The 14,123-nt window shown below is 45.7% G+C and overlaps 1 protein-coding gene across 1 annotated transcript in view; it reads left to right on the top strand.

Annotated features, from left to right (window-relative positions):
* The window catches only part of KCNN4 (potassium calcium-activated channel subfamily N member 4), a 52,696-nt gene extending 44,707 nt beyond the window's left edge, over window positions 1-7,989 (top strand). Inside the window, exons 6-9 of the mRNA XM_040420367.1 lie at window positions 1,584-1,702; window positions 6,199-6,268; window positions 6,353-7,230; window positions 7,342-7,989. Of these exons, the coding sequence (XP_040276301.1) occupies window positions 1,584-1,702; window positions 6,199-6,268; window positions 6,353-6,499 (336 nt within the window). The 3' untranslated portion in view covers window positions 6,500-7,230; window positions 7,342-7,989. The remainder of the gene's footprint in view (window positions 1-1,583; window positions 1,703-6,198; window positions 6,269-6,352; window positions 7,231-7,341) is intronic.
* Window positions 7,990-14,123: the final 6,134 nt, after the last annotated feature.

Raw genomic sequence — 14,123 nt, 5'->3', positions numbered from 1 at the left:
ATTTTCCAGCACGATGGAGCACCGTGCCATAAGGCAAAAGTGATAACTAAGTGGCTCGGGGACCAAAACGTTGACATTTTGGGTCCATGGCCTGGAAACTCCCCAGATCTTAATCCCATTGAGAACTTGTGGTCAATCCTCAAGAGGCGGGTGGACAAACAAAAACCCACTAATTCTGACAAACTCCAAGAAGTGATGATGAAAGAATGGGTTGCTATCAGTCAGGAATTGGCCCAGAAGGTGATTGAGAGCATGCCCAGTCGGATTGCAGAGGTCCTGAAAAAGAAGGGCCAACACTGCAAATACTGACTCTTTGCATCAATGTCATGTAATTGTCGATAAAAGCCTTTGAAACGTATGAAGTGCGTGTAATTATATTTCACTACATCACAGAAACAACTGAAACAAAGATCTAAAAGCAGTTTAGCAGCAAACTTTGTGAAAACTAATATTTGTGTCATTCTCAAAACTTTTGGCCACGACTGTAGAGATATTTTCAAACGAAATAGATTTTTTATAGTAATGGAGGTTGGAGATCTGAAATAAAGCTCCAAATCCACAGCTTTGCTTCAAATAGTAATAAAGTTACATGAATTTAATGACAATTAGTATGCGGTGAGCGCCACCTAGTGGACACAAAGTATGCTAGGAGCTTCTCCTATTGATCACGTAATATGCCAGGAGCTCCCCCCTAGTTGTGTCGAGGTTTGCTGTGGAAATATTTTCATTTGGTCAATAAGACCACAATTGTCTCTTGGTTTATACGTGCTACTAAATGTATTGGTTATTTACATATAAAATTTAACGTTTATTTCATACGTTTAAAATAGATGCCTTGAACTCACACATTAAAACTATCAGTGGTGCCTGCCCTATTACAATGTATCTTATATTGTATCCTAAGATAATATGCTTATTGACCACTGGGGGGCCCTTTAGGTTCTCTTAGCTAGTTCCTGCTGTCTCAATGCAGCATTAATTCGCCGTTATTACAGGTGCACTGTTATTGGCACAGTGTACTCTTCTAGAAACGGGCATGTTCCCTAATTTCTAGTTGGTATCTGCGCACTGTTTTTCCACAACGCGCTCGCTGAGCTACGGGCTTTTTCCCAGTGTGCTAATAGTAACTACTATGTAATACTCCTACTGCTTGGCATCGCACTCACTGCCTAAAATAACATTCAACACACTCTGCCCCCCGACATGTTTCGCCAAGCTCTCTTGGCGTCTTCAGGGGATCGGGCAGTGTTTGCTGTGAGCTCCCCCTTGTGGTCATACAGTATGACAAGAGCTCCCTCTAGTGGTCACACAGTATAACCAGAGCTCCCTCTAGTGGTCACACAGTATAACCAGAGCTTTCTCTAGTGATCACAATGTTTGCTGTGAGCTCCTCCTAGTAGTTGTCAGGAAGGGCTCCTGTAATAGATTTACCTGCCTCAGTTGAGATGGTCGTGCCATCTGGGTATCAGGTAGGAAAAGCATGGTGGAGGGACGCCATTATTTTCCTTCCTGCTATAATGAGGCGCATTCTTTATGTTTTTTTTTTCTTTCTGATCACGTGTTTTGTTCGTTTTGTCTTTTAGATTAAAGGTGCCGCGGCCAACGTCCTGGGAGAGGCCTGGCTGCTCCACAGACACACTAAGCAGGGGGACATGGCCAAGATCCGCCTGCACCAGCGGGAGCTGCTGGCAGCTATTCACATGTACGTCCAACCTCACAAACATGTTTCGGTTATTCCCCCACATCACACATGACGGGGGGCAATCTCCTCAGAAGGGAACCCCTTGAGGAGAACACAATCCCTTCCAGTAATCTACATCGCCCGCTGGTCATACCTTTGGGACAGGAAGTAGCTGTCCGGCAGCGACCACCGTCATCCAGGAAGTGTCTGCCCCCCGTCACTCTCTCAGGTCTCCCCGGCAGTCGATTACCGGGAGAAAACCCGGATAGTGACTTCCGAAAGTAGCGGCTTCTTAGCCTACTTGGGTTCCAATAGGAATGAAGTTTGGATTGTCAAACCGTTCCTGTTGTTTCATGAAAACGTTGACCTGTCATAGCGATAGCTCAGAAGTTTTCATCACTGGGGGCGTGTGTGCGGAGACCCCCACCAGGTGAGCACTGGGCCCCTCTGTTCGGCTTTCTTCGAGGAGGCAGAGTTAGCGGTGTATGGATCCACGGGGAGTATACGAGTCTGCACACCACATGCTCGGCTCTCCTCATCTAGTGTCCCCAAAACCAAAGACAACTGAAAGGGGGCGCAGCAGGTGGAGGAACGCTTCAGCAGAGGTCTCTGCACCTGGACCCAAGACATCAAAACTTCTGACGTGCAAAAAGTTTAATAATCCTATATTGGTATCGAAACCCAAATAGGTAAAGAAGCTAGCTACTTCCTCCCTCACTGATGAACGACCTAGCAGTCCGTGTTTCGGAACTTGTTAAAAACGTAGAAACCTCTAACTTTTGAGGTTATAAATTATGGTGAAGGCTGTGGGTGGAAACCTTGCGTACCTACAGCTGCGATCGGCTTTCCTTGGGGGAAGGGGGTGACGACTGCTCTGCTTTCTATGGATCAACTAACCCTACCAGCCCAAATAGAGCCCATCAGCATAGCCAATCGCAACCGAAGGAGCGCTGTTATCAGCGGAGAACTTCTGCCCCTTTGTTTCAGCCATTAGTGGGAGCCTCCAATCACCAATCAAGAATTTCACCATGACGTCGTCGCAGCGTTAATCAACTTTAATGCCGCTCGCGTAACAGTAGATGACCATAAACGAATAGCACTAATTCATGAAAATACAATCATTGAAATGGTAATAATCATTGCAGTCACGCTCCCTAATTAGCCGAACGCAGGGCAATCACAATAACAGCTGATGTAATCCAGAATGTGGCTAATGGTGACGTGAAAATGGAATACAGTGAATTATCCAGTCACATGTGCAACTGTAATCGTCCTCCCCTTCGTAGATAAGGTGTCGGGTTCACATCACAGTTTCATTTTCTGTTCTTCTGATCCTTAAGAAGAATAGAAATAATGGATTCTGTAAAAAACGGATCCTAAACAAAAAAACAGATCCTAAGCATCCATTACGCACTTTTCCGTCTGAGAATTAAGCCCTGCATGCAGTACTTTTTTTTTTCCGTCTAAAAAACGGATCTCAGATAGAAATGGCTCAAACAGATTCCGAATGTGCATAACTGATTTACAGAATTAGTTTTTTTACAGAATCAGTTTTTTCTTCTTTATTTTTCTGTTCTTCCGACGGAACAAAAGAACGGAAAATAAAACGGTGACGTGAACTCGCCCTAACTCTGTCACCACGCACAAATTATTGGTGATTGCCGGTGTAGACTCCGAGTAAATTCCCGTACTTCCGATTGTCGATAGTTCTGACACACGAGCGCCTGCTTTACTTACACTGTATTGTGCCTAAAAAGGGATTATATAACCCCGGAAGGCGGGTCCCACAGCGATGGTGATGGATATTTCTGCAGTACTTCTTTCGTAATATGTGACAAGTAATACACGAGGATACAGCGCTGCATAGAGCGTCTCACCGCCCCTGTGATCGCACTGTAGAGCTGCGCCCTGTGGTTCGAGGACCATTCCTATGGGGTACACCGCCCCTGTGATCGCACTGTAGAGCTGCGCCCTGTGGTTCGAAGACCATTCCTATGGGGTACACCGCCCCTGTGATCGCACTGTAGAGCTGCGCACTGTAGTTCCAAGACCATTCCTATGGGGTACACCGCCCCTGTGATCGCACTGTAGAGCTGCGCCCTGTAGTTCGAAGACCATTCCTATGGGGTACACCGCCCCTGTGATCGCACTGTAGAGCTGCGCCCTGTGGTTCGAAGACCATTTCTATGGGGTACACCGCCCCTGTGATCACACTGTAGAGCTGCGCCCTGTAGTTCGAAGACCATTCCTATGGGGTACACCGCCCCTGTGATCGCACTGTAGAGCTGCGCCCTGTAGTTCAAAGACCATTCCTATGGGGTACACCGCCCCTGTGATCGCACTGTAGAGCTGCGCCCTGTAGTTCGAAGACGATTCCTATGGGGTACACCGCCCCTGTGATCGCACTGTAGAGCTGCGCCCTGTAGTTCGAAGACCATTCCTATGGGGTACACCGCCCCTGTGATCGCACTGTAGAGCTGCGCCCTGTAGTTCGAAGACCATTCCTATGGGGTACACCGCCCCTGTGATCGCACTGTAGAGCTGCGCCCTGTGGTTCGAAGACCATTCCTATGGGGTACACCGCCCCTGTGATCGCACTGTAGAGCTGCGCCCTGTAGTTCGAAGACCATTCCTATGGGGTACACCGCCCCTGTGATCGCACTGTAGAGCTGCGCCCTGTGGTTCGAAGACCATTCCTATGGGGTACACCGTCCCTGTGATCGCACTGTAGAGCTGCGCCCTGTGGTTCGAAGACCATTCCTATGGGGTACACCGCCCCTGTGATCGCACTGTAGAGCTGCGCCCTGTGGTTCGAAGACCATTTCTATGGGGTACACCGCCCCTGTGATCGCACTGTAGAGCTGCGCCCTGTAGTTCGAAGACCATTCCTATGGGGTACACCGCCCCTGTGATCGCGCTGGAGAGCTGCGCCCTGTAGTTCGAAGACCATTCCTATGGGGTACACCGCCCCTGTGATCGCGCTGGAGAGCTGCGCCCTGTAGTTCGAAGACCATTCCTATGGGGTACGCTGTTCACATGAAGCGCGGTGCTGCGCCCTGCGGTACGAATGCTTGATATCCGCTCCTGTGAAATCTTCATGCATGCGCCCTCTGTAATGCAGGACGCCAATCCCTCGCGGCTCGGAGTTCTAGGCTGCGTCTATGTAAGCTCGTGTACCAGTGTAGATTAAACTCTGATTCCACTGTATAGTCAATGGTCAAACGCGTTTCGGAACTCTCATTTCCTCAGTAGCCACTGAGGAACGAGATGAGAAAGTTCCAAAATACGTTTGACCGCTGACTCTATGGTGGAACTGGTATTTTATCTACACTGGTATTCTCCTACTGTTTATATGGTGTGAGTTTATGGAACGATATACAAGAAGCAGCTGAGGAGCTCTGACGGATCGGGGTCCTGTATTACACAGGGGGCACTCGTGCTAAAGAGTGCAACCCCACCCTATAGTGTGATTGCAAGGGGGCGGTGAGCTGCACTGTGTCCTCATGTGTGTTCCTTGTTACATATTACAGAAGAAGTCTTGCAGAAATATCTATCACCATCACTGTGGGACACGCCCTCCGGGGTTATATAATCCCTCTTTTGGCACAAGTAAAGCAGCAGAACGTGTATCTGTACCGAAACTATCGCTATTGGAAGTTCGATAATTTACTCTGCAATCACTAATAATATATGCAGGTCAACAGAGCTGTCTACGAAGGAGAAGACAATTAGTGTTGTACAGGTGACTGGATAATTCACTGTATTCCATTTTCACGTCACCACATTCTGGATTACATTAGCTGTTATTGTGAAGGCCCTGCATTCAGCAAATTAGGGAGCGTGACTGCAATTATTATTACCATCTTAAAATTATTTATTATTTTAATTATTGTAAATGTACGGTATTTCTGCACCATAAGACGCACCTGATTATAAGCCACATATAGCTTTTAGAGAAGGAAAATAACAAAAAAAAATGTTTTCATCATACCCAGATCAGCTCCCCCCCAATCTTCATCAGACCTCAGATCAGTCAAAAACAAAATAAAAACTCACCTCTCCTGCTCCAGATGGTGCCGCCACTCGACAGATCCAGCGGCTCTTCCTGCTGTGCTGTGTTCGGATGTTGCACAGCGTCAGGTCATACTGCACACTTATGCACACTACATCCTTACACTGTATACTGACACAGCACAGCGTGGTGCCCAAAGAAGACCAGGGAGTGGTGAGTAAAACCAGCACCCCCTATATTCTCCTCTGCAGATCCTACTGTACTAATTAGTGCTTAATAAGGGAAGCGCTCACAAGTATTCGCACCATAAGGCGCTCTGCCATTTTTTCCCTACTTTTTTTGGGGGGGAAGTGCGTCTTATAGTGCAGGAAATGCGAGAATGTTGTATTTTAATCAATTAGTGCGATTCATTTACTGTCATCTACCATTATACGAGGGCATGAGTCGATTAGCGCTTGGTCCCTTTAGTCTTATTTTTTATGTCTGTATATATTTAATTATGCAGATTCCGCCGCAGAAGGAGAAAGCACAAAAATCTGAAGGATGAGGTCAATGCTATGGTCGACATTTCCAAAGTAAGTAGAACAAGTTAGATATGGAGTCCTTTAAACTAAAATGCATGGGTGTCCTTCAGTGATGTCCTACTGTATGTTCTCCAGATGCAGATGATCATGACCGACCTTGACTGCAACTTTACCTCCTCACACCAAGACCTGGAGAAGAGGATCGACCAACTGGACAAGAAACTGGATGAGATTAGCCGTTTAATTTTGACAGCTATAGAGTCTCCGCAGTTGTCACACTGACATTGACAACTCAAGATACTTGGAGGGTCCTCTTGAAGCTCTCGGACTCCTCTGTCACTTTGTTTACCACTGAATAATAGTCTTCCACTCAATGTCCACTCCTTCATTGTTCGAAGGGTCAAGGGCGAAATAACAAATGTTTGGCTGCTCAGAGCCTCCATGGGATCAGTTGCTACTAGATGAACTGTATGTAGTTGACTTGTCTTCAAAACTACTGATGACATTTTCAAAGAGATGAGGCCAAATAGTGACCTTAATGGACAATGCACCCTGATGCATTGACCCTAAGCTTCAACATGGGGTATTGTCATTTTAAAAAGGGAGATAATTTTTTATAGATCTACAGTAGATGCATAGAAAATATGATTATTGCCCAAAAGGAACCTTGGTTGGTTACAAAATGGTGCCATAGTGGGTCCATGGTTGAAAAGGTGGAGCCAAAGCAGGGACCTTAACTGAAAAGGTCTTGGCTAAAGGTGGGACTTTGGTTGAAAAGGTGGAGCAAAAGAGGGGACCTAATTGAATAGGTAGAGTCAAAGTTGGGCCTTGGCTAAAAAAAAAGGTGAGCCATGGTTAAACCTTGACTGAAAAGGTGAAAGTCAAAGTGGAGTCTTGGTTGAAAAGGTGAATGAAAGGGTGGAATCAAAACAGTGCCTTAGATACAATGGTGGAGTCAATGTGAGGAATGTGTTGAAAGAATGGAGGGCTTTGGTTAAAAAGGTAGAGCCAAAGTGGGCCATTAGATGAAAATGTGAAGCCAAAGTGAGGCTTTGGTTGAAAAGGTTGAGCAAGACTGTGCCTTTGTTGAAATGGTGGAGCCAAAGTGGGGCCTTGGTTGAAAGGTTGAAGCCAAGGTGGGTTCTGGTTAAAAAGTTAGAACAAAGGTGGGGCATTGGTTGAAAAAGTGGTGCTTTAGTTGAAAATGTTGAGCCAAGATGCCTTGGTTGAAGAAAAAAAAAAAAAAGAGTCAAGGTGGGGTCTTTGCTAAAGAGGTGAAGTCTAGGTTGGGCTTTGGTTGAAAAGGAAGAGCTATGGTGGGTCTTTATTATAAAAGGTGAAGCCAACGTTGGTCTCTGGTTGAAGAGATGGAGCCAAAGTGAAGCCTTGGCTGATCTGTGGACATCGGTAGAGGTGGAGAACCTTTAAGTGCAATTTTTACCCAAATAAGGTTTTCAAATATAGTAAATGAGATAATTTCTTGACTCTTGACTTGTGTTCCTACAAGTTGTACATACAATGATTGTAAAGGCAGTGCTTGTAGATGAGAGGTTTAGAATTCACATATCAGGAGGTTACTATTCAATATAAAGGGCTGCGAATGGGAACAAGCTGCATCTTAAGATGATTTTTTTTCCAAAATGTTAATGCTAAATGTTTGTCTTGTTTATTGTACAATGGGGTGGGGTTTATGAGATATAACTACGAGAACATTCCAAAATCAACTCAACTGCAGAACAACAGCAGAGCAATAAAGAATTTTTTTAGCTCTCTTTTGATCATTTATTGTGTCCTGTGCCTTGAAGGGTGTTTCCAGGAATATTCATAGATCGGGATAGGTCAGTGATGAAGTTTCGTAGATCGCCTTTTTAAGAACACTCACCCTGAAAGTCAAGAAATTCCAGCCTGAAATGTCTGATAATAGGGCACAACTGCTCACATGCAACTGAATACAAAAACAGCACGATCGCTTTATTGTTCAGGTCGTTATGGACATTATTTTTTTTACTTTTTAGTGGGGAAAAAAGTTGTGTATTTTAAAATATTTTTAAACATATAAAAAAATAAAAAAATTCCGCCAGGGGACTTGGTCATGTGATCAGCTCATTGCTCACATAAAGCACTGCAGTTATTCCGTAGTGCAGCGTACAGGCGCATCTCAATAAATCAGAATATCTTCAAAAAGTTAATTTATTTCAGGAATTCAATTCAAAAAGTGAAACTCATTCTATCGATTCCTTACACACAGACCTAACAGGCATACTAAGATGGCACAGCAACCCAATATCGCCCTGCACCTGTTGCTTCATGGGGAAGGACGTAGGAAGCCTGGTCACTATTGACCGTGGCATATATGCCAGGATCAGCGTCACCTCCGACCCCGAAGGTTGCAGCAGAGCTCATACCCGCTGCTGTGGGCACAGACTCAGTCCGCTCTATCATTGTGTATGACAGCTAGTGATAACTACCGTACCTGCCGGCAGCGCTGTATATACTGCGAAGAGGTTAAAGGGGTTCTCCAGTTTAGATCATTTATTTTGCTGTACTGGATTTTCATCTCTTGGCCAGAGAGGAGAACGGTTATAAAGATCATCTCTCACACCGGAGGTCCTGTCCTGTCCTGCATTACAGACAACCCAACAATGTCAGTGGACACAGTGTAATACTTCGTTTCTCCTTTGGGAGCACTGCAGGGAAACCGTACACTTAAGGCTCGTTCACACGACTGTGTGAAGCCCATGCCCGTGCTGTGGACAAGATCACCGTGTAGCCCCAGCCTTAAGGTGGATTTAGACTGCTCTTCTAAGTCCACCTTTACTGCCAGGCTTCCCAAGAGATCACAGCTGATTGCTGGTGGTCCCAGTAGGAGGAGACTTTCAGAGAAGCTAGCGACACTTCTAACAAATAGGGACTGTCCATCGTGGAGAACCCTTTTAAAGGTGTTTTCCAGGATCCATCTTTACACATGACATGCCTGTAGGACTCCCGCCATTACAAAATTGCATAGATTGGTCTCTTGAGAACCCGTTCAAGTGAAGTTTCTCTTCTGAAAATCCATCTTCTGCGATGTTGCATCCTTCACCAGGTGTCCAGCTTGGGCTATGGATAAGATGCCACCTCAGCTGTGGATGGGACAGAAGTACTCTTCTTCCTGGTGCCTGCACACGAGGTGGATCTAGGAGTTTGTGCAAGCACTGGGGACGCAAATAGTTCTAGCTCCGTCCATAGCCCAGGCCGGATATCAGTAGAAGGTGGATTTTTCAGAAGAGAAGCCTTATCTGACTGGGTTCCTGAGAGGTAAGTATATTACTCACTTTCCTCTACTTGTATATAATGCGTAATCAGTCTGGGTTTGATGGACCTGCTGCGTCCTGGAAAACTCCTTTAAGGGGACTAAGACTTGGAAGGCTACCTACTTCTCTGGCTGAAGATGAAATTGCCATTTTTGCCCAGAGCTACCACTCAAAATGTTTTTCCTTATGGTTTCCACCGTAATATCCCATCTTCCCTTTGATGGGATGTCTCGGGATTAGGGTCAATATCTCAGTCACAACATGCTGCAGACTAGATCTGGGGAGGGGTCGTCAACTTTAAACCCCCTTTGAAATATCACAAAAATGATCAGTCCGCTGTTTTGACCCTCCCCGGCCACCGGAAAAATACAATGCTACAAGAGTAAGCAAACATGGAGTCACTTCTGGAGTTGCCCTCATTAACTTGACCATGATATGTCATAAAAGCCTCATCGGGGGTGGTGGTGGTGGTGGTGGGGACAGTGGGTTTCCCCGTGGAACGGGTTGGTTTTAATTCCAGGCATTGGTTGAGAGGTGGCGGCTGATGTGTAGTCAATGTCCAATGAAATGAATGGGAATTTCGAAAAGTGAGTTAAAGGGGTTGTCCGGGTTCAGAGCATCTCATGCTCTGATGCGTTCGGTGACGTCACCGGCTCTGATGGGTGTGCTTTAGCGCTGCACTAGCCGTTTTACTGTCTAGGGCCGCGCTAAATCCCGCCCATCAGTGCCGGTGATGTCACCAGGCTTCCTGGCAGCCCCATGGAGAGCTCGGTACGTCACCGGGACTCCTAAAAACGCCTTAGTCCTGTGCGATTTAGCGCAGGGCAAAGGAGAGCATCGGAGCATGAACTGCTCCGATGCTCAAGTCAGGGGGGCTGCTGGGGTGAAAATGGAGGTATGTCCGGGTTCAGCTCTGAACCCGGACAACCCCTTTAACGTATATGGGAGAAAAACAGAGAAAAAGTTACAAAATTACATTGTTTTCGGGTTATTGATATTGAGCACCTGATCTTAGGACAGCTCATCAATATTAGATTGGTGGGGGTCCGACACCCTGGAGGATCATCCGTTACCTGGTGCCAAAACTACCACTGAGAGTAGAGCCGGAATCACAGCTCTGCTCCTCTGCAGCCAGACATTGGCTGCAGCAGCAACGTGACCTTTGTGAAATAAAAGGTTGACATGCGAAGACTGAAGAGCAGCCGCAGGGGACAGAAGGAGCTGGAACCCAGTGGCATGGAGCAGGTAAGTATCACATGAAGGAAGGGGGGTCCGGCAGAGAGGCCACTCCAAGGTGAACAACCCATTTAATGAAAATCTTTATTTTTACTATTATTGTTTTGGGTATTTTTTAAAGTTGCAGTTGTACCTTTAATGCTCAAATCCTCCAAACCAGATCCAAGCTAATTCACATAATTTTCCTATAGAGCCTGCTCTTTCTGAGGCTTGCTCTACTAAGTGGCTTCTTATTAAGTGGAGTTAAAAAACAAGGAGTTCTAGAGCTGTGTGTGGTTTTGTGGGAGTGATTGCAGGTGGCTGAGTGTGGATTGCAGCAGAGATCATTGAAAGTTAAGTGTTTGTATTCTAGTACTTGCATTTAAAATCTTTTTTTTTTTTTTTTTTTTCCTCTCTGCTTAATTAAGGCGAGTGCCCGGGGCAACCAGGTGCTATAAATTGACCCACTTACACTCTTCAGAGCCTGCTCTTTCTGAGGCTTGCTCTACTAAGTGGCTTCTTATTAAGTGGAGTTAAAAAACAAGGAGTTCAAGAAAAGGAGTTTGGAAACTAAGGTTGGATATAATTTCCTTGTGTGTTGTTGGCTTAATTTTACGTGGTCCTTCTACTACAGCAGACAGGGTCTAAATCTAAATCATTTATACTGTTTTACTTTTTTACTGTTGTAATCCCCATTTAGTATGTGTTGCACAATTTACAACGCTGTCCAGTGCACATTTTGCATGATGTATGCAGTCCTGGAACAGCCGTTCGAGGGTGTATATCTTTGTTCAAGATGTGAGCAAATTACCCGTTTGGAATCGCAGATCGAGTCTCTAAACGGGCAAGTTGCAACACTGAGAGGCATTGATAATTTGCAAAAGAGTTTGCTTCTCACCGAGCAAGCACTCTTTGGGGTAGATGAGGGGGAGGGTGACAGAGAGGAGGCTGAGGAAAGTGAGGTAGCTAGCTGGGTAAAAGTTAGAAAGCGGGGTAGAGGGAAGAGTGCCAGGGAGGCTAACCCTGATCTGACACACCCCAACAAGTTTGCACGTTTGGCAGATGAGGGGGATGTCAGTCCGGGGACGGCACTGCTGCAGCCAGACACTTTGTCTGCCAGTCAGGGGAATGTCAGCTCTGGTAAGCAGGGGACCAGGAGAGCAGGGCAGACGGGTGCTGGTAGTGGGAGACTCCATTATTAGGGGAAAAGATAGGGAAATCTGTCACAAAGACCGTGATCGCCGAACAGTGTGCTGTCTTCCTGGCGCTAGAGTTCGACACATCGCGGATCGGGTTGACAGATTACTGGGAGGGGCTGGAGACGATCCAGCGGTCATGGTCCATATCGGAACCAATAACAAAGTTAGAGGTAGGTGGAGAGTCTTTAAAAATGATTTCAGGGATTTAGGTCAAAAGCTGAGGGCAAGGACCTCAAAGGTAGTATTTTCCGAAATACTGCCTGTACCACGGGCCACACAAGAAAGGCAGCTGGAGATTAGTGAGATTAACAAGTGGCTCCAGAACTGGTGCAGGAAGGAGGGGTTTGGGTTCCTGGAGAACTGGGCGACTTCTCTGTCACCTACAGGCTCTATCGTAGGGACGGGCTGCACCTCAATTGGGAAGGGGCAGCTGTGCTGGGGGAGAAGATGGCTAGAAGGTTGGAGGAGTGTTTAAACTAGGGACTGGGGGGGAGGGTAATTACACTATAGAAGGGGAAGATAGTGCAGATAGAGACCGGGGGCAGGTAGTGGGACTGGGGGAGGAATGGAAGGAGGGACTAGAACAGTTCAGAAGGAAAAGGGTAAAAAATATACATAAACCTCTCAAATGTATGTATACTAATGCCAGAAGCCTGACTAAAACTAGGGAACTGGAATTAGTGATGTGTGAGGAGGACTATGACATAGTGGTAATAACTGAGACATGGCTGGATGATAGCTATGACAGTGGGAATAACTGAGACATGGCTGGATGATAGCTATGACAGTGGGAATAACTGAGGCATGGCTGGATGATAGCTATGACAGTGGGAATAACTGAGACATGGCTGGATGATAGCTATGACAGTGGGAATAACTGAGACACGGCTGGATGATAGCTATGACAGTGGGAATAACTGAGACATGGCTGGATGATAGCTATGACAGTGGGAATAACTGAGACATGGCTGGATGATAGCTATGACAGTGGGAATAACTGAGACATGGCTGGATGATGGCTATGACAGTGGGAATAACTGAGACACGGCTGGATGATGGCTATGACAGTGGGAATAACTGAGACATGGCTGGACGATAGCTATGACAGTGGGAATAACTGAGACTTGGCTGGATGATAGCTATGACAGTGGGAATAACTGAGACATGGCTGGATGATAGCTATGACAGTGGGAATAACTGAGACATGGCTGGATGATAGCTATGACAGTGGGAATAACTGAGACATGGCTGGATGATAGCTATGACTGGGCAGTTAATGTACAAGGTTACAGTCTGTTTAGAAAGGATCGTCAAAACAGGAGAGGTGGAGGGGTTCTCCTTTATGTAAAGTCCTGACTAAAGCCCACAGTCCGAGAAGATATAAGTGAGGGACATGGACATGTGGAGTCTCTGTGGGTAGAGATACATGGAGGCAAAAACAATAATAAATTACTAATAGGAGTTTACTATAAACCACCTAATATATCAGAGTCCACAGAAAATCTACTACTAAACGAGATAGACGAGGCGGCAAATCATAATGAGGTGGTTATTATGGGGGAACTCCGCAGATATAGACTGGGAAACTGAGACCTGTACATCACATAAAGGAAACAGGTTCTTGGCTATAACCAAAGACAATTACCTCTCCCAACTGGTTCAGGACCCGACTAGAGGGACGGCCATACTGGACTTAGTATTAACCAATAGACCTGACAGAACAACAGACGTGCAGGTCGGGGGACACCTGGGAAATAGTGACCATAAAGTAATAACCTTCCAATTATCATTCAAAATAGCGTTTCTACAGGGAGGAACAAAAATACCAAACTTCAAAAAAGCTAAATTTAGCCAACTAAGAGAGGCCATAGGCCTAACTAACTGGGACCTCAAAAATAAAAATACAGCCACAAAATGGGATATCTTTAAAAACATCCTAAAATCTCATTGTGAGAGGTACATACCGTATGGGAATAAAAGGTTAAGGAACAAAAAGAAACCAATGTGGATAAACAGAACTGTAAAGAAGGCAATAAATGACAAAAAGAAAGCATATAAAACACTACAACAGGAGGGTGGCACGGAAGCACTGAAAAACTATAAGGAAAAAAATAGAATATGTAAAAAACTAATAAAAGCGGCCAAACTAGAGACCGAGAGATTAATTGCCAAAGAGAGTAAAACTAACCCTAAAATGTT

The sequence above is a fragment of the Bufo bufo genome, chromosome 1 (genome assembly GCF_905171765.1).
Source record: "Bufo bufo chromosome 1, aBufBuf1.1, whole genome shotgun sequence".
Classification (NCBI taxonomy): domain Eukaryota; kingdom Metazoa; phylum Chordata; class Amphibia; order Anura; family Bufonidae; genus Bufo; species Bufo bufo.
Note: the sequence above shows the minus strand (reverse complement) of the source record. Positions and strands in the feature narration are given on the sequence as shown.